Here is a 24,749-nt window from a genome sequence, read left to right as displayed (position 1 = left end):
CATTCCGAAGCTCCCCAAGAACAATAATAGTTAGACTGCTCGGGCCTTCCACCGTGCCAAGGGTCCGCTAAGCTTAACTCCCGGAACCGCGATAAGAGAAGCGCCGAACACCGCATTCAAGTGTACTCGACGGGTACTGGCACCGCAGAGACTTTCCAGGTCTTGATTTCATCGCCCCTTGGACTTTGCAAGGGCCGACTTTCATTAACCTTGCGCTTCTGTTTCTCACTGCGCATTTTTTTTTTCCTGGTTCACAGTATTTGCAGGGAGAACGCTCTTGCAGGCCCAGTGAGCTATCCAGATTAGAAGTCCGGAATTGCGACAGCCCATGGAGTCTGCTACGAAGTTTATCTGAATCGCGATAATTTCCTCTTTCGCCTCCCCACCGTACTTTATACATATCTAGCTTTTACCGGTTTTCACGTCTCTTACATTAGCCATAATGGGTGTTCCCGCGCTATTCCGTTGGCTCTCCAACAAATATCCGAAAATCATTTCGCCCGTTATTGAGGAGCAGCCCTACGAGGTCAATGGAGAACAGATCCCCGTCGACACCACGCGTCCGAACCCCAATGGGGAGGAGTTGGATAATCTATACCTGGACATGAACGGTATCGTCCATCCATGTACTCACCCAGAGGGAAAGCCTCCACCGGCGAACGAGCAGGAGATGATGTTGGAGATCTTCAATTACACCGACCGAGTTGTGAATATGGTCCGCCCGAGGAAACTCCTGATGATCGCTGTTGGTATGTTATCCTTTGTCTCAAATGATATTCTGATGCTAAACCGCTAACAATCTTAAAGATGGTGTTGCGCCGCGAGCAAAAATGAACCAACAGCGCGCACGTCGTTTCCGCTCTGCGCAGGAGGCTAAGGAGGCTGATGAGAAGAAGGAAGAATTCCGGAAACAGTTCCTCAAGAAGAGCAAAGGAGATCAGGAGATTCACGAAGAAGTTATACAGAAGACGTGGGATAGCAACGTCATCACCCCCGGAACTCCTTTCATGGACATTCTCGCTGCATCCCTGCGCTACTGGATTGCGTATAAGCTCAACACGGATCCAGGTTGGGAGAAGGTTTGTCACTGGTACCCAATTTATTGAAACCACGTCTAACCTGTGCAGCTCAAAATCATCATTTCGGATGCGACAGTCCCGGGAGAAGGAGAACACAAAATCATGGAGTTTGTCCGGTCGCAACGAGCTTCCCCAGAGCATGACCCCAATACTCGCCACGTGATATATGGTTTGGTAGGCTTGTTGAACGATTTATGACCGGTTGACACAGATAACTAATATTTTTCAGGATGCCGATTTGATTATGCTGGGTCTCGCTACTCACGAGCCTCATTTCAGAGTACTTCGAGAAGATGTGTTCTTTCAGGAGTCTAAAGCCCGAACGTGCCACTTATGCGGCCAGGCAGGCCATAAGGCTGAAGAATGCAGGGGCCAGGCAAAGGAGAAGAGCGGACAGTTTGATGAAAAGGGCAAAGGCCAATCACTCAAACCATTTATTTGGCTCAATGTTTCTATCCTCCGGGAATATCTTGCCGTCGAGCTGTACGTTCCGCATCAACCGTTTCCCTTTGACCTGGAACGAGCCTTGGATGATTGGGTCTTCATGTGCTTCTTCGTAGGTAATGATTTCCTGCCGCACTTGCCCTCTTTAGACATCCGGGAAAACGGCATCGATACTTTGATAGCAATATGGCGGGATAATATTCCTGTTATGGGAGGTTACTTGACCAAGGATGGCCATGTTGATTTCAAAAAAGCTCAACTTATTCTGCAAGGGCTTGCAAAGCAGGAAGATGCTATTTTCCGCCGCCGCAGGCAAGTTGAAGAGAGAAAGCTCGCGAATGAGAAGAGGCGCAAGGAAGAAGCACAGGCCCGAGACCGTGCCAGGAAACGACGAAGGAGCTCACCTAACTATGAAGCCTCTGAGCCTCCCGCAAGCAACAGAGCCCGCGGCGGCGGCGGCGGCGACTCAGCGCCACCTAATGATGTGGAGTTAATCATACCTGGTCGAGGAGAACTATCACGAGAAAACCGAGAGCTGACACACAGCATGGTGGTCAACCGTGGGGCTGTCTATCGGGCTAATATGGCTAACAAGAGCGCTGCGGCTATCTTGAAGAGCAAACTTATGAAAGGTTCGCAGGAGGGTGACGACGCTGCAGAGTCCACGCCGATGCCAGACGCAGACGGACCTTCGGACAATAAAGCAGAACCGACATCGCCATCCGTTCTTGGCAAAAGAAAGGCAGATGAGCCAGAGGATGAGACAGAAACACCGGCCGACAACACGGACTCTACTCCTAAACCTTCCAAAGATGATGAGATGCCTCCTGATACTGTCCGCCTCTGGGAGGAGGGCTACGCTGATCGTTATTACGAGCAGAAATTTGGCGTTGATCCTCAGGACAAAGAGTTCCGCCATAAGGTCGCACGAGCATACGCTGAAGGCCTAGCGTGGGTTCTTTTGTATTATTTCCAAGGGTGCCCATCATGGAATTGGTATTATCCTTATCATTACGCACCCTTTGCGGCTGACTTCGTGGATATCGGTGATATGGAGCTCTCTTTTGAGAAGGGAACGCCCTTCAGGCCATTCGAACAGCTCATGGGAGTCCTTCCAGCTTCGTCAAACCACGCCATTCCCGAAGTGTTCCACGATCTCATGCAGGACCCCAAGAGTGAGATTATTGATTTCTACCCTGAAGATTTTGCTGTGGATTTGAATGGCAAAAAGTTCGCTTGGCAAGGAGTTGTTCTGCTACCGTTCATTGACGAGAAGAGACTTCTGACCGCCATGGAAAAGAAATACCCTTTGCTCTCCGATGATGAGAGGCATCGCAATACTGTTGGCCGAGAGGTCTTGCTGCTATCGGACGGCCACCCTCTATACCAGGACTTGGTCGCCAATTTCTACTCGAAGAAGCAGGGTGCCCCCAAATACACGTTGAATATGCGAGTAAGTGAAGGGTTAGCAGGTAAAGTCGAGCGCAACGAAACGTATATCCCACATAGTTCGTTGGTATCTTCGCTCGAAGAATACGGCATGCCCACTTTGGAGGATGACCGGTCCTTAACGTAAGTTTCTGTTCTCTCCCTCCCTAGCTTCCATTTCTACTACGGCTGGCTGATATGTGTAAAGGGTCAACTATGAAATCCCCAAATCAAGTCACATCCACAAATCGATGTTGCTACGAGGCGTCAAATTTCCTCCCCCTGCGCTGGACAATGCCGACATTCAGGCTACCAAATCTAAAGCTCAGCACTCGGGCCGTTCGTTTGGCGGCGCACCGTTTCGCGGTGGCCATGGCAATAGGGGTGGACGAATCAACTACGCAAGCGACCGACCAAACGACCGACCAAATCCTTTTGCAGCACATCTCGATCCCAACTTCATGCCCCCGGCCAATTCAGGCGCTCAGGGGATGCCTTCTGGCTGGGCTCCCCCAGTACCAGGATCTGCGAACTTCTCCCGGGGTCCCCCACCCCCTCCTCGCGGAAACCACCGGAATCATTATGGCTCAGGACATTCTCAGCAACAAGGTTATCAGCAGACGAACTATGGGCGAAACGACCACTACGGCCGCGGTCAGCAGGGACATCAGCATCAGGGATCCTACGGCAACCAATCCGGTCAATATAACGGACGGCAGTCTGGCTACGGAGGGGCTGACTATCGGGGTGGAGGTTATCAACGCGGAGGATATCAAGGCCAAGGCCAAGGTCGGGACTACTACAATTCCAGGAACCAGGGTGGATATGGTCGGTATTAAGATCGTCTCATTTGGTTAGTTGCTTAATAGCAGCCATGTATACATTCCGTGTACTTTTTTTTGCAGATATGTGTGTTTATGTTTTGAACCGCTAAGGAACGGAGTTCTTGGATACCAGTGAGAAAAGATGTGAAAAGAGCATCAGGTCGGATGGGTTCAGAAAAGATATGTGATATAACAGATACAAATTCTATAGCGATCAATCAATACATGACATGATGGACGATCACTGGCATCAATATCAATTCTGTAGATCCCGGTCTGTTTGGCCAGATACCCAAACGGGAAAGCGGTACGGAGTACGGCCGGCGCAAATCATTGGCAGTTTTACGAATCCGGGGCGACATCGGAGAACGAACGGTGAGTCAATTCATCTTCATCCGGTGGAATTTTTGGTACAACACTACCGCTTACTACGAGGGCAAAGACCATAAGCTCTCGTTTTCGCGTTTTGTCCTGTTTCTTTTTTGCTCGGAGCGATTGGAGTCAGATTTCCTTGAGTCATCTGTCAGCAATTGCTTTTTTAAAAAAGAATTATCCTTCTTGACCTTTTTTATTTTCCGAGCCCTGCCCCGCTCCAGATCTCACTGACAAGTGATCGATTCAACGTGCGATTCTCTACCAACTTCAGGGTCGGTGGTTGCGATTGTGCGTCAGACGAACCTGGAGCTCTTGTAATTATCCACAGCATGAACTAAAACGACATATCGATTTCCTTTCACGTCAAATACTATTGCAAATCACCTTGGTTACTACCTAGATCCCGTGCGACTCCAACCATGGCCGAACCCACTAAGATAAAGATTTTGGGGCAGGAGAGTATAATCGCTGATTTCGGCCTTTGGCGTAACTATGTCGCTAAGGACCTGATCAGCGGCTGTCCCTCCACAACCTACGTTCTCATCACCGATACGAACATCGGATCGATATATACCCCCGGATTCCAAAAGAGCTTCGAGGATGCCGCCGCCGCCGTTTCCCCCGCCCCACGGTTGTTAGTATACCATTGTCCACCAGGGGAGGTCTCCAAATCCCGACAGACTAAAGCAGATATCGAAGATTGGATGTTGAGCCAAAGTCCCCCATGTGGCCGTGACACTGTGGTTATTGCGCTGGGCGGAGGTGTCATTGGAGATCTCACTGGATTTGTGGCCTCGACGTATATGCGTGGTGTTCGATATGTCCAGGTTCCGACGACCCTCCTCGCCATGGTGGATTCTTCAATTGGTGGAAAGACTGCGATTGATACTCCGCTGGGAAAGAACTTGATCGGCGCAATCTGGCAGCCGACAAGGATCTACATTGACCTGGAATTCTTGGAAACGCTTCCCGTTAGGGAGTTCATTAACGGCATGGCTGAGGTTATCAAAACGGCTGCCATCTCTAGTGAAGAAGAATTCACTGCATTGGAGGACAATGCTGAGGTGATCTTGACTGCTGTCCGGAGTGAGCGTAAGCGGGGCCAGCGTTGGTTTGAGGGTATTGAGGATATTCTGAAGGCACGGATCCTCGCATCCGCTCGTCACAAGGCCTATGTTGTCTCTGCAGATGAACGAGAGGGCGGCCTCCGAAACCTTCTCAATTGGGGTCACTCCATTGGCCATGCTATCGAAGCAATTCTCACTCCTCAGGTTCTTCACGGAGAGTGTGTTGCTATTGGTATGGTAAAAGAAGCAGAGCTTGCCCGGCACCTTGGCATTCTCAAGGGTGTTGCTGTAGCTCGGATTGTCAAGTGCATCGCCGCCTACGGATTGCCCACGTCTTTGAAAGATTCGCGCATTAGAAAACTCACTGCCGGAAAGCATTGCTCGGTTGACCAGCTGCTTTTCAACATGGCTCTCGATAAGAAGAATGATGGTCCGAAGAAGAAGATCGTTCTTTTGTCGGCTATTGGACGCACATACGAGCCAAAGGCTAGTGTAGTTCCCAATGAGGATATCGGCGTTGTTCTTGCCCCGAGCATCGAAGTACACCCTGGCGTAGAGCCAGCATCTAATGTTATCTGCATTCCTCCAGGCTCAAAGAGTATTTCCAACCGAGCTTTGGTTCTTGCTGCTCTTGGTTCTGGAACTTGCCGCGTCAAGAATCTACTGCATTCCGACGACACTGAAGTCATGCTGAACGCTCTGGAAAGACTCGGTGCCGCAACTTTCTCCTGGGAGGAGGAGGGTGAAGTGCTTGTAGTAAATGGCAAAGGCGGAAACCTTCAAGCAAGCCCCTCTGAGCTCTACCTCGGTAACGCAGGTACTGCCTCTAGATTCCTCACCACTGTCGCAACCCTTGCCAATGCAAGCACCGTAGATTCAAGCGTCCTCACTGGCAACAACCGCATGAAGCAAAGACCCATTGGCGACCTTGTGGATGCACTGACAGCAAATGGTGCTTCGGTCGAGTATATGGAGCGGAAAGGCAGTCTCCCTCTCAAGGTAGCTGCGTCTGGCGGGTTTGCAGGAGGAAGAATCAACCTTGCTGCTAAAGTGTCTTCTCAATACGTATCGTCTTTGCTCATGTGTGCTCCGTACGCTAAGGAGCCAGTCACATTGAAACTGGTGGGTGGTAAGCCCATCTCTCAGCCTTACATTGACATGACAACGGCAATGATGAGATCCTTCGGTATCGATGTGCAAAAGTCCACGACTGAGGAACACACATACCATATCCCTCAGGGCCGTTACGTGAACCCTGCCGAATACGTTATTGAAAGCGATGCTAGCTCTGCGACTTATCCTCTGGCAATTGCAGCGATTACTGGAACGACATGCACCGTTCCTAACATCGGATCCAAATCCCTCCAAGGTGATGCCCGTTTTGCCGTCGAGGTCTTGGGGCCCATGGGCTGTACCGTCAAGCAGACTGACACCTCAACCACTGTCGTCGGACCGTCCGATGGTATTCTGCGGCCGCTGCCGAACGTGGATATGGAACCTATGACCGACGCATTCCTTACCGCATCTGTTCTCGCTGCTGTTGCTCGTGGAGACGGCGCGAACCATACCACTCGTATTTATGGAATCGCAAACCAGCGTGTAAAGGAATGCAATCGTATCAAGGCCATGAAGGATGAGCTCGCCAAATTCGGCGTTGTCTGTCGGGAACACGATGATGGACTTGAGATTGACGGTATCGACCGCTCAACTCTTCGGCAGCCAGCTGGCGGTGTCTACTGCTATGACGACCACCGCGTTGCTTTCAGCTTCAGCGTACTCTCTCTAGTGGCTCCTCAGCGACCCTCATCTTAGAAAAGGAATGTGTAGGCAAGACATGGCCTGGCTGGTGGGACACTCTGAGGCTGAAGTTCTCAGCCAAGCTAGAGGGTAAAGAACTGAAAGAAGAGGAATCATCACCTCTGGCTGGTGCCGGAAGGGCCACTGCTTCAGTCTTCATAATTGGAATGCGTGGTGCCGGGAAAACCACGACTGGTCGCTGGGTCGCAAAGACCTTGAATCGTCCATTCGTGGATCTTGATACCGAATTGGAAAATGTTGAAGGTCAGACGATTCCGGAAATTGTCAAGCAGCGCGGCTGGCAAGGGTTTAGAGAGGCCGAGCTTAACCTCTTGCAACGCACTTTAAAGGAACGCTCAACTGGTTATGTTCTCGCATGTGGTGGGGGCATAGTTGAGATTCCGGAGGCCAGAAAGTTGCTCGTTGACTATCATAAGAACAAAGGCAATGTCATGCTAATTATGCGCGATATCACGCAAGTGATGGACTTCCTCAACATTGACAAGACCCGCCCCGCTTACGTTGAGGATATGATGGGCGTATGGTTACGCAGGAAGCCATGGTTCCAAGAATGTAGCAACATCCAGTATTACAGCCAGCATGCCACGGGTAAGCTCTCTAAGGCATCAGAGGATTTCACCCGTTTCTTCAATGTTGTCACCGGTGAATCGGACAGCCTGAGCATCATTAAGCGCAAGAAGCATTCCTTCTTTGTGTCTTTGACCTTGCCCGACTTGCGAACTTCTGGCGATATTTTAGAAAAGGTCTGCGTGGGATCCGACGCCGTGGAACTCCGCGTCGATTTATTGAAGGACCCATCATCGGATAATGACATCCCGTCGGTCGACTATGTGGCCGAGCAGATGGCTTACCTGCGTAGCTGCGTTTCGCTTCCGTTGATATTCACGATTCGCACTAAGAGTCAAGGCGGCCGTTTCCCTGATGAAGCGCACGATGCTGCAATGGAGCTGTACCGCCTTGCGTTCAGATCTGGAAGTGAATTTGTGGACCTCGAAATCGCTTTCCCCGACGAAATGCTGCGCACCGTCACAGAGATGAAGGGCTACTCAAAGATCATCGCATCACACCACGACCCCAAGGGGGAACTGTCATGGGCGAATATGTCGTGGATAAAGTACTACAACAAAGCTCTTGAATACGGCGACATCATCAAGCTTGTCGGTGTTTCAAAGAACCTAGATGATAATACGGCGCTCAGGAAATTTAAGATCTGGGCAGAGGAAGCACACGAGACGCCATTAATTGCTATTAACATGGGCGATAACGGACAACTCAGCCGTATCCTAAATGGCTTCATGACCCCAGTTTCTCACCCTAGCCTGCCTTTCAAGGCTGCTCCTGGCCAACTCTCTGCGACCGAAATCCGCAAAGGATTGTCCCTGATGGGAGAGATAAAGCAAAAGAAGTTCGCATTGTTTGGCACCCCCATCTCAGCCTCTCGCTCCCCGGTTCTCCATAATACACTGTTCTCCCAGACCGGCCTTCCTCACGAGTATGGCCGTTTAGAGACGGCGAACGTTGAAGACGTCAAGGACTTCATTCGGTCTCCTGATTTTGGAGGCGCTTCCGTGACAATCCCTTTGAAGTTGGACATCATGCCCCTGCTAGACGAGATCACACCAGAAGCCGAAATCATTGGCGCCGTGAACACCATCATTCCTGTCGCCAATGGAGACAAGCCAGCGCGCTTAGTGGGAACCAACACTGACTGGCAAGGAATGACCCTGTCCCTCCGTAACGCCGGTGTTGAGACTGCCAATAAGGATGTCAGTGCTCTCGTTATCGGTGGCGGTGGTACTGCCCGCGCTGCTATCTACGCCCTCCACAGCATGGGATTCTCTCCTATCTATGTTATTGGACGATCGGCCGCCAAGCTCCAGAGCATGGTCTCGACCTTCCCCTCCAGCTACAATATCCAGGTCGTCGAGAGCCTGGAGACACTAAAGACGCTTCCCTCTGTGGCCATCGGCACTATCCCTGCCGACAAGCCAATCGACCCCGTTATGCGTGAGATCCTCTGCCACATGTTTGAGCGCGCCCAAGAGGCCGATGCCGATGTGGTCAAGACAGGAGAGAAGGCACACCGTGTTCTTCTTGAGATGGCTTACAAACCATCCGTGACGGCATTGATGCAGCTGGCTTCCGATTCCGATTGGCAGACTATTCCCGGACTTGAGACTCTGGTTGGTCAGGGATGGTACCAGGTAAGCTTTAATCCGTATCCATAGTACTCTATTGAACATCAAAAACTGACTCGCTATATAGTTCAAACATTGGACTGGGATTTCTCCCCTCTATGAGGATGCAAGGGCCGCCGTGCTTGGTTCTTAGTTCTGCTTAAACGTGTCTTGGGAAGTTTTGCATTAACATTTTTCTCACAATAAAAGCACTGTCTTATACAGTATTAGATACAAAGTATTGGGAAACAAAAAATAGTGCATATGTTCAATGATGGTAGCATTTTATTTTCTATAACTATCACTCACTCGTGTATTTGGTCCTGTACTTTTCTTCAGTGGATCTGCGTTTCTTTTCCCTTGCCTCGCCTTATTATCGAGATTCCTGTACAACTCGGCTTCTATTGGAACATGACACAAAATTTAGATACAAATCTATCATGATTTCTACTTTTCGAAAAACCCAGGTCTCGTAATCAAGAAAAAGGGGTTCTGCTTTGAAAGAAAAGGAAGGAAAAGAAGAAGGATGAGGATATTTGTGTCCAAGCTAGTATAGTAGAACGGAATAACGCTTACCCCGAAGTGTTCACACTTAAACTCCAGATGGGCCTCGATTCATTTCAGATGGAAAACCCGTCCTAGGCCACAGAGGCGTACACCTGGGATTCCGCTCAATGAGCAACACGTTCAGCACAACAACAGAAGATTGAGCGGGCTCTTCTATCCGCCGGAGGTTCTGTTACCCGAGCCGGATGCTGGTTGGCGCGGTTCAGTTGGACGGATCAGTGTATAGGAAAACGTGAACCGTCAGAATCTATCACAGCAGGCTTACTACTGTAAGCCTTTACTGGGAAACGCCTCTTCAACCGCGCTGAGGACCATGTTTGAGATCGGTCAGAAAACGTTCTTGTGTAACCAGCGTAGATGTTGTTGTGGTGGGTGGACTAGCCGGACGGAGACTGATACAGAGGTGATCAGTCACCAGAAGATATGGTGAGGAGTGGCCCACAGGTATGGCCAACAAGTCGACCGGAAGTAACTTAACCAGCCATGGGCCATACTGTGATTCGATCAACCCACTCGTCGGACAGGACGACAGTAGAAATCCGCGGCTAGTCTTATGTTAGATCCAGGGATGACCTCTGATCTTAACAGCCATGACTATTCCTGCTGAATACCACTCGTAGTGCGCGCCCAATCTAACCCCCCTATCACTTTGATCATCGTTTGGACTTGACCCCTCAAGCGGGACACCGTCTCCATGATCCATTTGAGATTAGAACGGCCCGTCTCTGTGGCTATTTCACCAGTCTTCTGTTGCACAATTTCTGCGTAGTGGAACTCTCGCACCGAACTTCCCAGGAGGTCCAGGATAGCATCTACATAACCTAGAGATGAGACAACGAGTAGGCTCTTGTGTGCTCGGTCCTCTTCCTCCGACAGCCGAAATGACCCTAAGCCCAGCGGTGCATTAGAGACATACCATGTACCATTGTTGGCCACCCTGCAGAAGAGGTTTGTAAGATGCTGGAGCACGACGATGGTCATGATAAATCGGATTGAGTCTTTTGTACAGAGCGTACAGGACAGCTCTTGTCTAATTTGCTCACATGTTTGACGAGATAATTCAAGAATGGAACCCAGGACCATATGGTCAATATCATCTTGAGCCCCACTTAGCTCAGCGATGCAGAGCAGCTGTACCCTCATACACGCACATCTAGCTGAGCGAGACCGACTACCCAAGTCGAACGGGCTCGGTGGCATATTAAAGCCAGAGATTCCGGTCGAAGAACCCCACTCATCATCTGTAGAACTGCCAGAACCTAGGCCTATGCCGAGGAGCATATCTGACGACAGAGCCAGGTTGGAGGTTATAGAATCCATTGGGGTGCTGGATGGGTGGTGAACATTCAGATCAGCCTATGGGTTTCAATTTGGAGTCAGCATGAACCTTGCAGGGGGTGTGACTAGGCATACTGATACTTGCAGTAAGGAACTGTGGTTCAATCCAGTTGCAAAATAGGGCCCCGTGAAGGAGGGATCTGTATCACATGAAGACAGCCCATCGTTGGAGATAGACTGTGGAGCAGATATCGTGCTTGTGTTTGCACTTAGACCGTCGTTCATGTGCAGGTCTCTCGAGCTTCCGCGGTTATGTCTGCCGGTAGGAGTACCGCTGTAGGGAGGTGAAGCTTGAGCAGCTGGCTTTTGCACTCTGTTCGCCTTCAGCCTTCCATTCCGCATCGAAACACTGTAATGACAATTTGCACCATTGTTCCCGCAACGTTGGCATGGATTACCGCCGGTACACTTGACACGAGACTGACGACAAGCGTCGCATGCAGAGCAAAGACGGGGCGATGAACGTCGGGAAGGGGCTTCGGTGGCTTTCCAACTATTGGACAAGTGACTGGGGACTTCAGAAGAAGACACCATTGTGAGAGATATATATGTATGTATATACGTATGTATGTAGGTATATGATTAGTCTGATCTGGGGGGTGACGAGGTATCTTGATCGAGTGGAGGTTCTGGCTGGACGGCGAGCGAGTGATTGAACCTTTTATAGATCGTGACCGCTTCGAGCATCACGCTAGGCTCAAAGCTGTCGGATATATTGGTTTGACTAGGAAAATGCCTGCATGGATAGCCAGTGTATCTTCTTCTGCAGGATGGCCGCGGAATTTTCCGTTTTCTTGAATCTCCAGATTAAAACACCATCTACGTATCAGTGAACGTGATTGGCATCCAGAGACCCGCTTCCGCTCCCGTCAGGTTTCAATTGAGGTCCAGCATTCGTAAACTCTAATATCCCTCATCTGCAGGCTCATCATCTAGTGTCGACGCTAGTCCTACATCCTTTATTGGCTTCCCTTTGCCTAGGATAGTCTTAAGCTAGCCCTAATCACCGGGTAGCCGCATGCTCGTCCATAAGTAGGGACAGCGGAGCGAAGGATTCATCGTCCGGGGCCTCAATAAGAGCAACTTTGATCGACTGTGGAGGAGGGTACGAGAAAGTGGTCTGCAATAGAAGGATCTGAATCCTAGCCATCCTCGATGAAGATATGCATATCAAGGCTCCAATGAGAAGTGAAGTTGACATCGGAACTTGGAAGCAAAAGACGGCCGGAACTTGCTGGTCGCGCTAAAGGCCTCCACTAGCTTGATGCGTTTCCTTCACGCTAGAAACACATGGTACTGTGCAATCAGAATGCCCTCAGATCATAGGACATTAAATGGCTCGATCTATTTTCTGAACATGCGCCCCAAGCGGGCAAATCGTCCAAGGCCCCAGACAGGTAATTCCACTTTGTCACCCGCCGCCCTGAATTCTGGAATCGAAGGATTCAGACCCGACCCACTCGTCCGGTTGAAATCAAAGCGGTTAGCTTCTCGGCTGAAGAACAAGATGGTTTCTGGCAACGGCCCGGCCACGTCGATCAGCGGTACGCTTAACGTCGTTGGGTTTGAATAGTGCCATCCTTACCATCCCTGCCGAGCAATCACCAGATGCTACTATTTCTCGGTGTATACAAGAGCCCGTTTCAAAGGAATGCGCGATGGTTTCGGCCAAGAAGAACAAGCGAATGCATACCGGAAAAGTGGCGAAAAGGATGATAACGATGATAACAAGGGTTATGGCTTTATCACTGGACATACCCGGATAACTCTGGTCGGGTATTGCACCATACCAGTGGTCTAGGCAGTAATGGTATTCAATCATCGCAATCGATCTAGGGTGCGAAAGTCCGCGTGTACGTTAGATCGAATAGCGGATGCCTGGTGATGCGGGCTTGACGAATGGTACCGACCAGAAAGGAATTATAGAGCGCTAAAAATAAATTACAGAGGACCATCTGTGTCTTTTCATAGGCTTGTAAGCAATGACAGCTCCTCAAGTACCAGGCAGAACTGCCTTCCCTAACTGGAAAAAGATCAGCTTCAACCAGTCCGCCACTCTGTCTCCCCTATTGATGGCCTTTTCGCGCCATATTTGGGCACATCTTCGGAGAAACGAATAGGTGGAAAAATGGACTGGCGGGTTCCACTTTCCCCAGCTTTGATGTCCATCTAACTGGTACATATACTGTGTAGTCTAAAACGCAGAATGTGATTAGGGTTGTCCACGTGATTCACAGGGTCTACGTACCTTTCTGCATGTATTGTGATTAGGTAGTCTTGAATAAAGTGCCTACACTAAGTAGATCCTTTTCCTGTAGACAGCCAATGAATCTCGGGATATAGTATAGAAGCTAAGGGTCTAGGAAGGGGGAAATTCTTGGTGCTGATCGACGTTATCGGCTCCTAGGCGTGTCCGGAGCCGACGACCGTAACTGCCCATCCATCTGAAATACTCAGCTTCATCAATACTTCAAACTTTTCTAGACAGTACCGACCTCGGCCGGATGCCGGTCAATGTGGGGGGTTCAAAAGCCCATGTTCCTTGAGTAAACAAGGAATATAATAATACCTAAGGGTTCCTCCAGCAGAGGTCAACCAAAGTTCATAGTCAAGGAAGAAGCTCATACGCTCCTGTCTCACTTTCCATTTCCCATTTTGAGACAGTCTTGGGTTGAAAATCGATTAGTCTTGAACGATGTGCTAGTCGCAGCGAAAAGCCGAGGTAGGTAGATATCACTAGCAGGATTAAGCCACTAAACTCCGGCGGGTCGGTGGGACGTAAAGTTTCTCAAAGGAAGCCAAGCCATACCAGTCTGGTGTAGCTCACACGGAGGTGGATTCAGATTAGTTTTTCCTAGTGGATAGCAACTTGCAAGTATTGGAAGTTGGGAACGTGAGGAATGAAAATAAGGTTAAATGGTACCTGAAACTGAGATCTTCAGAGTCTGATTTGCAAGCGATCAACGGCTGAGGCAGCGTTCTTCTTGCCCTCTCCTTTCCAGTTTTATTCCTCAGGCCTAAACTTTTGGTTTGTTGTACCATTTTTCATTCTTCTGCTTCGATCTGATCTCAAGAACCATCAGGCCAATGGAACAGTGGAAGTAGAGCTTCACATCCAACCCGGTAGCTTCCGGTTAACCACCCCTGTACCCGGCGAAAAGGTTACCAGTTCCTAACTAATTTCGAACGCGTGCATGACTAGCTGATCGCTAATCGCTTATTAACGCTTATTATAGTCATGTTCGGTGTCGAACAATCAAAGGGATTACTGGTAGAACGAGCTGGAACGATAGTCCTTGCCATACTTGGCTCAAGGCATTGAAGCACATAAGTAGAGCGGTCAAACGAATTACCGTGAGAAAGAAAGTCCTCCCCCACGTATTTGGAGCAGGGTGGAGAATTGATCCGTAGTTGGTCACTATAGCAATGTGAAGGATGCGCGGCACATCTTGTCGATCGACTCGGTGAGAGCAAAACGGAACAGTTGCGCTTGTGGTGCTGGCAGCAGAAAACGTGGCCTTTGGCGCCATCGCTTGCTATTCCAGTAGACTAGCGCTTAGGTCCATGCCAGATAGCTTATTATCTTTAGTATATAAATAATGACGCGGATAGTCCTGTACCAAGTGCCAAGAGACAGAAGTATTTGCCTACACTCGGATTTGTTCATACGGTGAGCCAAATTTGGTCAACATGAGAGGATCAGCATGATCCCGAATTTTGCGCCCAGATCCAAGCGATCATTCTTTCTTTGTTTTTCTTTGTTTCTTTTTTTCTTTTCTTTTCTTTTTTCGCCCCTTTTTTGGGTGTCTCTTTACCCCAGAACGATGGTAGGATCCTTCAGCCCATCTTGAATAAGGGCAAGGCCTTGATCATCCAGATAGGATCACCAGGACAGATAAAACAGCTCTCGATATTGAGGGCATAGCAAACAAAAGGAAAAGGAAAAGATATAGAGCCAAGGGTAGACAAAAAGTTATTGAGCAATGTTGGAGGTTGAAGGGATGCAAATGCCATTGTAGTATGAACCTTTTCAGCTCGGGACAACATGTCGGGCCGGACACGTGAGTATGGTATACTAACGGGAATTTCCTTGTCGACGAACAACGCCAGCTTGATCAGCGTTACCTGAAGTTCGACTTGGATACGCTTGGTGATGTTGCTGCTTTCGCCGATGGGGACTCATCTCGTATCTCCAAGGAGGCTTTAGCAAGGCTCTTCTAATGAAAAAGCCAAATGCAAAGGAAGTCATTGCGAACCTTCCCTGTTGATTGCTGGACCACCGTCCCTTGCAACAACATGTGAGATAGGCTCTTGGAGTATGGTATGTATTCCTGACCATAGTTTCCCCACTTACTCACACCCTTTATACCAGTGAGGAAATATACGGACTTATCCACTCGAAGTGGGGGTCTTGATCGAGGGCCTTGTGAGTAACCCAGACTCTGCCATGTGCACAGGCTAGTGATCGCATAGAGAATACAGTATCAGATCTCGGGATATCAATTGCAATGCGAGAGCTATATCAGACCTCAAGCAAGCACCCAATCGATAAGCAGCCAACATTTAGCCGAGGAAACATTCAAGAACAAACCCAGCTTTTAGAATATGCAATGGATCTAATGCAGATGCTGGACTCACATCCAGTGTTATCCTAGTCTGTTCAGCCTACACTATGGCATAGTGACCTCCATATAGGGAATATTTTTGTTTCGCCTAAGGAGAGCTCTAGGATAGCGTCGCTAATCGATTTTCAATCTTTGTCGATCCTTCCGTTCTTTCTTCAAGCCCAGTGATCTTTGTTTCTAAAGCCTCCGCAAAACTATACAAAAGTGCTTATACAACCTAAACTCCCTGATGACTTCAGTGACGTGGACGAAGGTACAGCTGCTGCTTTACAGGAATGGTCCCAGGCCAAACTAGCAAAAGTCTACGAAGCTGCGATAATCCTTGAAGATAGAGTTGCACATAACGCCATGAATATCCCATGTGTTTTCCGAGAACTTTTCATCCGCCGTGGAGAAGTCTCTGAAGTTGTTGTTATTCCACTCCGGGTAAGCTTAGTAGAATGATTTTCAGCGAATGGTCAAGCTTGAGCTTTGCCGGACAATGTCCTTATTCATTTAGCGACAAAGAGATCGCCATACGCAAAAATCAATTTACTGAGAATTTAAGCCTGGCACGAGTTCCAACAACTCGCTCAGGAATACTTGGACACCGATACCGAAGGCTGAATCGCTCTACAACTGAATATTGATGAGCCGCGGAGGCAAAACAGGAATCTTCTATCTCTGTACAAAAAGCGAATGGCCGGAGCACAATCCCCCGACGAAGCAAGAGCGGATCATGAGCTGCATCACCCTTGTGGAGCAATTTGATAATGTAGACGCTTCTTTCCCATCATAGGTGGCTTTGAGAGAACCCGGCAAATGATTGAGACGTGTTTCCACTAAGACCTATACCGTTCCAGCTGCCTACAAAAGCCGTTCATATTTTAGACACGCGCGGGGTTATGATTAAGAACGCATCTTATTATTCCCATGCCACCTCATTGCAGTCGGTGACGCCGGAGTCTCTTTTTTGCTTTTTCTTAACACAGCCCGGCAGTGCAGTTACACTCCATAGTCGGGAGAAACTTCGGAGAATCCAGCAATTAGTGAAACCGCAGATGGCCAGAATTGGAGTAGTCTTGCATCTACTAATCCTTTAATGCATAGACATTCGAGACCCCGGCTAAGACGTGCTACTTCTAGGCCATTGAAGGCGAGAAGAGTTGTCTCCCGGCCACTCATCAGGGCCGAAGGTCCGCAGGTTCACAATGACCTTGTAAGCAGGCATAATAATGACGGCTCGAAACATTTATGCTGTATTTTATTTTTGACAAAAATTGGCTCGTGATAGAGCCAGCCGGTGCAGTCATGAGGGAGTTTCAAACAACACCTGGCACGGATTGAAGATGACCGCCGACTGTACAGAGATAGAATCTACCATTCTTCAGGATTAAGTCACCCAGTCTAGAGCATCATTTGGGGCTGTAATTGCATCATTGCTTAGCAATTCCTAAGGCGAGTTGTTCTGGACATATTCACTTAACCCTGCTGCTTGTCAAGGTTCCTGACCAACCCTCTATCAACTTGCTTGACCGGTTGTTAGCCGTCGAACATGCCATGATCATCGTGCAGTGGTTTTTTTACTGTTCATTGACAGGTATGCTTTTGGTGAGCTATTTCTTACCACTACATCACAAAGATCCATACCTGGTCTAAAGGAATTTGCACTGGTACTAAGACGTCAGAAGAACGTCCTCTGGGGCCTCCATTCCACATTTGCAGACGTACGAGATATGATCAACTTGCTCAACAGACTAGACTACCTCAGTATTATGAGGAAGCTTGAGTTCAAGGATGTAAGAAGCTCGCTACTGCCGAAAGGATGACGGCCGTCATCAAGAGCTTTTATGGGCATATATTCTCCTTTGGAGTTTCGTGGTTTCCTACTTCCCTAAGTTTCTATAACTAGTTTTTTCTTGGTGCTGTAGGTGCACTATCATACAGGGAATCATGGATATGAACAAAAATTAGGCTACGCCCCTATTAAATGAGTCAACTAATAGAAATAGCATGGCTTTACCCCGAGGAAGTAGCCCAACTCTCGTTATCATTTCCACCACGCGCTCCTGCCACTGCATTCGCTCTATCGGCTGTTCTATTGTGCTCGACCCTTCGATTACGGCGGTCTTGGACTATATCAAACAAGATTCGTATAGTCGGCGCGTTCATTATTCAATCTCAAAGAATAACCCAAAAAAGGAAGGGTAAGTACACTTGCACAGCCTATTCTAAAATACAACTACAACGACAGGCTAATGAAACCTGAAATAGTTCTAAATCCGACACACCCGTATACCAGAACCCGTATCAAACGCAGACAGGACACCAAATGGCGAAATATCTAGCAAAACCTTCTGCCAAAGCCTTCTTCTTGCCCCTCTAGCCCAGGCTGGCATGCTATGTTCGATTACAGAATCAATTCGGACACATGCTAATAGATCTATATCATTCCTGACCCACATGCATTCAAATGCGTGTTGTGTCGGCAGTGGAATACTGCCCGGTGCTCGTGGCTTCGTAATTACTGGCTTGGTTAATAGAAAAAGTGCTTCTCGTTAACGGTGATATTATTCACTCTGGCAAACTCGATATCTAATCTAGATATTACTAAGGATGGAGGAGATTGAAAGTGGGAGTGTTAACACCTTCTGATTGGGCGAGCTGGGATAGCAGACTATATATATCACTTCGCAAGATAGAATCTCTATTTTGTCTTTTTCTTCTAGTATTTCGCGCTCTCTCTCAAGATTTATGCAGCAACAAGGTTGGCTCCCTTATCGCTGGAGAATAAACTCACCAGGATACCCTGAAATAGACTAGAAGGGGACCAAATGCTATGCAGAAAACTATCCCAGAAGATCACATGGATCAGTAGCAGACGTATCAGCCCGTTTAGCATATTATATAGGAAATAGTAACATATGGCGTTCTCAGCAGGTACCCAAAACTCCGTAATTAAGAAAATGAGGTGTACTTCCAGTCCACGCCAACAAATTAGCCCCTTATCAACATAGAGATCTATCAAAAGGGAAACGCCACGCAATCGATAGCTTTGCGCCCTTTGGGAGAATTCTATGCTAGCTTTCTTACAATTGAATCTTTGAAGCCGGCATCCACGCAGTCAATATTTCAGCCTAGATTGGATAATGCGTTGATATGAGGCCGGCAAGGGCAAGAATCTTGAACGACTTCGCAATGGACATTGGTACTATAGAACTTCAAGGATCTTAGGGCACGGAGTGTATTCGGTCTAAGTAGAAGAGATAATGAGTATGATGTTAAGGAAAAGTCAGTCCCATACCGCATATTCAATAGACTACGATACACTATGTTGATATCTGCGTGCTGCGGAATGCTGTTATATAGAGTTCGTCCCTTTGCAGTCCGTTGTGGAAGAACCCTTCCAGACTACCGGTTATAATCGATATCTATCAGCACGAGGACAGTCACTTTCTGCGAAAACTTGGAAGAAAGGCACAGCAGTTCATCAGGCACTGGTCACTCGACGATCTGATAGAAGGTCAGCCAGTTGATCATTTATCTGGGAGTCAGAGGTTTCGTGAAGCGAAGTCGGAGTTATGGCCTGGTAGATGTGAAACAAGCTGGGTCGATATTTTCAAGGATTGGAGTGATATGCGATGGCAGAATGCTCTTTAAAAAGCAGTAGATAAAAGTCAAGGCATTTTCAGGATGCTCAGGGATACCTCCTTGCCAGAGCATTCGCCTGTTCTATTGAAAGAGATGCCTAGTGAGAGTAGTGGCACAGTGTGCAAACACTTCCTCAGGCACACATTTAACCTAACTAGAACTGATACACAACAACTCCCAACAAACTATTCAAGCCACACGGACTGAACATTTCAGCTCTGCCGACAAGCGATCTTCCAACTGTCATGAACAGGACTAATGGATGTAAGTATCTGTCCCTACTAGATACTCTGTAGAGCTTCATGCAAGGTGATTAGATGAGTCCTTTACCCACCAGAGAACTACTACTATTAATTGACTCTTCAATTAATTGCACCAGACAGTACAGTGATCGAGTTTCCAATTATACACAAGATAGACAAATACAACCATTCACCATATTTACATTTACATACTCCGAGTACATCAACGAACCCAAAGATGTTTAAGATAGTCTCAGCCACACCCAAAGAAAGTACAGTGGATCTCTACCCGAGACACACCCACCAAAAGCCCCCTGCAAAATGGCGTCATGATCAACGCCGCATGAATCCAATCTTACATTACTGTACATCCCCTTTTCCCGTCATCGGTATGTATGTATGGATGTACGACAACCTGCCCCATGATTCAATGATTCAAGTCCATCCCTTCGCAAAACAGGGCGTATGACTGAAGTATGATATCGCGGTTACCTCAACTGTAGATCTGAGATCACACGCAATCCCTTTCTATGTCTTTTTTGAATTATTGTCAAATTTCAGAAACAGAATTTGTAAAAATTAGGCATCCTCAGCTTCCAATCTAGGTTCAGTTTCAGGTCTACAGCAATATGTATAACGAACTGTATAGTGAATTAAAATAAAGTAGATACAAATATCTTATGTAGTAACTGCGCCACAAACCTTGTACATACAAACAAACATGCGATACATACAAAGAACAATTCAATTCAAATGTACTCGGTAACCCCCCACTCCCTCCCTTCAAAAGTCTCAATACCGCATTGCGTTACACATGAAAATTGTGGCTATGAAGTTTCTGATTCATGTATGCACATTGTTCATTTTAAATTCTAATTTCTGAATGGGGATTATTCGATTCGTTATTTGTCAAATGAGGCCACTGATAGCAGGATTGGACCCACGGATAACGACTTTCCGTATCCCCGATGGGCCTTAATATAAGGAGACATGCATGAATGGATCATGTTTGTCACAGCTCCAGACCCATTGGCGAATCAACGCACACAACGGCCGATTGCATGGGAATTACAGTCCGGGCGGGGGGCTAGGGCGGGGAAGATCGACGTGATTAACAGGGTGATGATGTTGACGATTCAATTGCTGGCAATCCTATGGGTGAGACGAGAGGGCCAGTGGGAAGCGCACGGCTGGTCTTAATTTCCATCGTCAATGGAGAGTATACGTAGTCGTGCTCGTATTCTACCAACTAGTCGGTCGGGAGTCTTGATATCTATGGACGATGGTTGTGGTGATGATGGCTTGACTTGCTAAGCGAAGTGAGGGGCAGCTAAGCTTGAGCTTTGACAACGGAGCTGTCTGACTCGGAGCTTATGATTGCCTCAGGACTCGGAAATAGAGGTGGACGGTTACTAATGATTATTATGTCTGGTGTGGATCAGAAGTTTTGGTAACCTCGCGGTTCATTAAGTGACTATTTATACATGTTGGTCATACTATACACACCAATCCAATGCACACTCTGTACACTGTCCCAACACACCCATGCCAGCCCAATGCAAATCAGAAAAAAAAAACACGCAGACGTCATATCATAGTGATCGTACAGGATGAGTGAATATTGTACATCGTAACAAAAAAGGATTCGTAACGCGGCTTGCTCGAGAACTTTGGAAAAACCAACCGCAGAATAATTATGATGAGGGTAATATCAGTTTGCATCAAATCCCCAATGAACCCGTTGCTTCTTTTTGGATGCGACCATTTTAACCACCAGTGGTAAAACCAGTTCAAAACAAAAGAAAAATCTAAGCCCCACATATGCTCAAATCGCAAAAATAACCGCAATTAGAAAAAATGATAAAATACTGAGCCGGCTGTCTGAATTCGAAACACCACACCTGTATGGTACCGTAGGAAGTAGAAACGAAAAGAAAAAAAGAATCCACATGCGTCATCATAAGAGACCGTCTAATCGCGAAAAAGAGAAAAGAAAAAGTAAAGTGACCGATAACATCGCCAGAATTAGATCTGTTGAGCAATGACGTCATTCAGGAATGATATCGAAGATGATGTCATGAGTGCTGCACCAGGCTGCAAGGCCACAAGGCCGTGACTCCCGAAGCGGAAGTCATGCCGACGATCCGGCCCCGGTAGCGAGTCCTTTCCCCTTCGGGTACAACTATGACGTCAGAGGCTTTCCGGCGTCATCTTGACTCAATGGGGGTATGGAAACGGTGGAACCCAAAGGAGCTCCCGAAAAGGGACCTCCTCGAAATGGATCTTCCCATTTGTCGTGTTCCAATTGGGTAGTCGTAGCCATGTTGGCTGTAGAAGTCGAATGGGAGGCATGCCCGCCTGACACCAACAACCCCATCCAGGCTTACTCCCTGCCTCTCCTGCGCTGTTTGCCGGGCCAATCGACCTCGGGGTGCACCACTCGCATGTGCCGGGTCAGCGCATCATTACGCGAAAAGGTCTTTTCTTCCGTACACAGATGACACCGGACCTTCTGCTTGCGTGCGTTGTGGATCGTGTCCTCGTGCCGGGTAAGATCGTAAGGCCGGGAGAAAACTGAGTTGCATGGTTTTCCCGTAGACGGGTTGATCCGTTCACATTTGTGGGGACCAGCTTGAGAATTGCGTGCGGAAGTATCGCGCCCAACCAAGTGGCCACCAGGCGTAGTCTGACGGTGGGCCTCGCGCTTATGCTTCTGCAGCTTTGTAGGCGTTTCAAATCGAAGCGTGCAGCCGTGGTAGGTACAAGTGTAAGTACCACTGTCCGCAGAAGTGCGCTCAGGGCGGGTGATCTCTTCTTTCACGGGGCGCATCGCATGGTGGGCTGTGCCGGTGGAGAAGCCACACCGTTGTTGACCCCCACGTCACTGCTGGTAGACTCAAAGTGGGGGAGGGATGCAGGGAATTCGGGAGTCTGGTGCAAGAGGTTGTTCTGTTGTTGCTGGTGATCTTGTTGCTGTTGCGCAAAGGTATACTGCTGGGGAAGTCCACTCTGAGCGTACTGCGTAGGGAATGACTCCATGGAAGTAAAGTTCTGCGACTGCGGGAATGATGATGAGCTTTCGCGTCGTAGGCCGAGGGCTTCACCAAGGTTGAAGTCAGGCTGACTTGCCGGGAACAAAGGAATTCCGGCATCATCCCCCTCGTTGAAGTCCAGCAGGGCATCCTTGGGGGACATAGTCTTCGGTTCCCCTTCTCCTTGACTTTGGCCTACATTCTGAGTCATAGGCACACTGGTCGCCATCTGGGGCTGCTGGAGCCCATTGTTGTACTCAGCAGCCAGGGGCGAGTTCTGTCGGAAAGGGGACCGATCCCGGTGCATGCTTACAACAGGAGAATGAGACCGTGCAGTCATGTGGCCCTGGTTGGCAGCTTGCAGTCGATCAGCAAAAACGTTTCTGAATGGGTTCAGAAGACTCTGCTGGTTAGTGTTCTGTTTGGAGACTTGGGGAGTTGGCATAAGGGCTGGGTTGTAGAGCTCGTCTTGGTAGATGTCCGACATAGTTCGGTTGATTCTGGGAATGCCGATCGGAAGATTGTTTCCGTTCTGGTTATTGTAGTCTGCAAAGGCATCGAGATGTAAGTAATCATCCATCCATCGGTCTATATCGGGATATCGTTTCTCACCATTGACCATCGCCTTCGAGGCCTCGTCGAGTTCCTCAAGATTTGTCTGAGGAGTAACTGGTGAGTTGTGGCTCACAGTAGATACCGAAGGTGCCAGTGAATAATCACTTGGCTGATGCTGGTGGCGATTTTGTTGCTGCTGCTGCTTCTGATGTTGTTCCATCACAGCCCGCCTCACCATTTCCGCTTCAGCTTGGCTACCATCATGGACCGAAGTGTCGTAGTTCTGCTGATAGGGCGCGGTGAGAAACGAGTTCTGAACAGGTGTCTGGACGGGAGTGGGTAAAGGTTTCGACAATGTAGAAGCGTTAGATCTCTGGTACGAGCTTCCTGCAGGCGCAGACCGAGTCGACGAGGTACTGGGTGATGCCTTGTGCTGCATGCGAGCCGAGCTCAGCAGCTGCAGATTGTTTTCCCAGCCGTGGGTGTTTGCGACAGGCTGTTGAGCCAACATTGGGGAGTTTTCAAAGAGGTATTGAGGATATTGTGACAAGTATGGCTGTGAGGACGGTGTTGTCGCGGTATGCTGAATGTTGAATGATGAGTTATAGGAGGAAACGGGTGTCATCGAAGGCGCCTCTAAGGAGTTGGGGTATTCAGCGGCAACCGCAGCTGTCGCTGGCAGGTGGGAGGTGGAAGAGGCTGGAGAGGAAGTCGGTGACGACGGTGCGGAAGACGGCGGAGAGTAAAATTCAGGACCCGAGTGGTACTGGAAAGGTGATTGGAGCCGAGGCAGTTGTTGGTTGTAGAACTGTAAAGCTGCCTCCTGCGACCAGTCGGGAAGGAACTCGTCCTGAATGAAAACGGGGTCTTGGAAATTGATGAAGGGGGTAGAGGTTGGTGGTTCACAGATAAAACCCTTATTGCGTATCGAAGGGTACATTGACATGTTCTCTTTCAACGAATGGACGTCAAGGGTATGACGCCGGAGTGGATGAGGAAGTTCAGAGGATTCGCCACTGGGGGAGGCTCCAGAGTTTAAGTACTAGGTATGGCACCAAGCCTCCCAAAGAAAAGTTGCTAACGGCCCAAGATCCGATTATCTTTATCCCCGAACAACTGCGATAATGAGTGGGTCGAAGGGTCTGGAAGCGTCCGGCAGGTCGTAGTCCAATGAGGTGGGACAAGCGATGGAGGACTCAGTCGCTTAGGAATCCTTGGGAAGGAGAAGACGTAAACTTTAGAGATTGCTGGTTAGTTAAATCTGTTCCCAGATGACGAAGGTTCAAGTGGACCCAAGGTTGAGTGGGAAAGTTGTCGTAAGTTGGGAAAGTCAAAGATGGAGAAAGGACGTCACGGTATTTTGGTACGGGTGAACCTACTATGAGGAGAATGTCAAAGTGGTGCGTGGGGAAGAGAGGAAATACAATTGAGGAGTCTGAAAGATTAGAGCTTGATAAGGTCGAGAGCTATCAATAAGCTGTGACAAGTTTCAGGAAGAATAATAAGTTGATCTGATGGTATGGAGTAGAAGGGAAAGAGGTCAATCGG

At 48.5% G+C, this 24,749-nt stretch overlaps 4 protein-coding genes across 4 annotated transcripts; 2 read left to right on the top strand and 2 right to left on the bottom strand.

Annotated features, from left to right (window-relative positions):
* Window positions 1–442: 442 nt before the first annotated feature.
* On the top strand, window positions 443–3,790 carry rat1 (5'->3' exoribonculease Dhp1; the record flags this gene model as incomplete). Its single annotated transcript, XM_015547608.1, has 5 exons — window positions 443–749; window positions 808–1,079; window positions 1,128–1,253; window positions 1,309–3,095; window positions 3,160–3,790. The coding sequence occupies 5 exons, from the start codon at window positions 443–445 to the stop codon at window positions 3,788–3,790; spliced, it is 3,123 nt and encodes a 1,040-aa protein (XP_015410551.1).
* Window positions 3,791–4,569: 779 nt separating this feature from the next.
* On the top strand, window positions 4,570–9,366 carry ANOM_002350 (pentafunctional protein ARO1; the record flags this gene model as incomplete). Its single annotated transcript, XM_015547607.1, has 3 exons — window positions 4,570–6,990; window positions 7,035–9,239; window positions 9,301–9,366. 3 exons carry the CDS (start codon window positions 4,570–4,572, stop codon window positions 9,364–9,366), a joined length of 4,692 nt encoding a protein of 1,563 aa, XP_015410552.1.
* A 1,007-nt stretch (window positions 9,367–10,373) lies between these two features.
* ANOM_002349 (Zn(II)2Cys6 transcription factor domain-containing protein) lies at window positions 10,374–11,651 on the bottom strand (the record flags this gene model as incomplete). The annotated part of the gene is made up of 3 exons (XM_015547606.1): window positions 10,374–10,876; window positions 10,931–11,135; window positions 11,193–11,651. The coding sequence occupies 3 exons, from the start codon at window positions 11,649–11,651 to the stop codon at window positions 10,374–10,376; spliced, it is 1,167 nt and encodes a 388-aa protein (XP_015410578.1).
* A 10,346-nt stretch (window positions 11,652–21,997) lies between these two features.
* Window positions 21,998–24,634, bottom strand: ANOM_002348 (stress-regulated transcription factor RPN4; the record flags this gene model as incomplete). Its single annotated transcript, XM_015547605.1, has 3 exons — window positions 21,998–22,428; window positions 22,479–24,243; window positions 24,581–24,634. Coding segments are annotated over 3 exons (2,250 nt in total), but the record flags the coding sequence as incomplete, so codon positions are not given.
* Between the last annotated feature and the right edge of the window lie 115 nt (window positions 24,635–24,749).

The sequence above is a fragment of the Aspergillus nomiae genome (assembly GCF_001204775.2).
Source record: "Aspergillus nomiae NRRL 13137 chromosome Unknown contig00027, whole genome shotgun sequence".
NCBI lineage: Eukaryota > Fungi > Ascomycota > Eurotiomycetes > Eurotiales > Aspergillaceae > Aspergillus > Aspergillus nomiae.
Note: the sequence above shows the minus strand (reverse complement) of the source record. Positions and strands in the feature narration are given on the sequence as shown.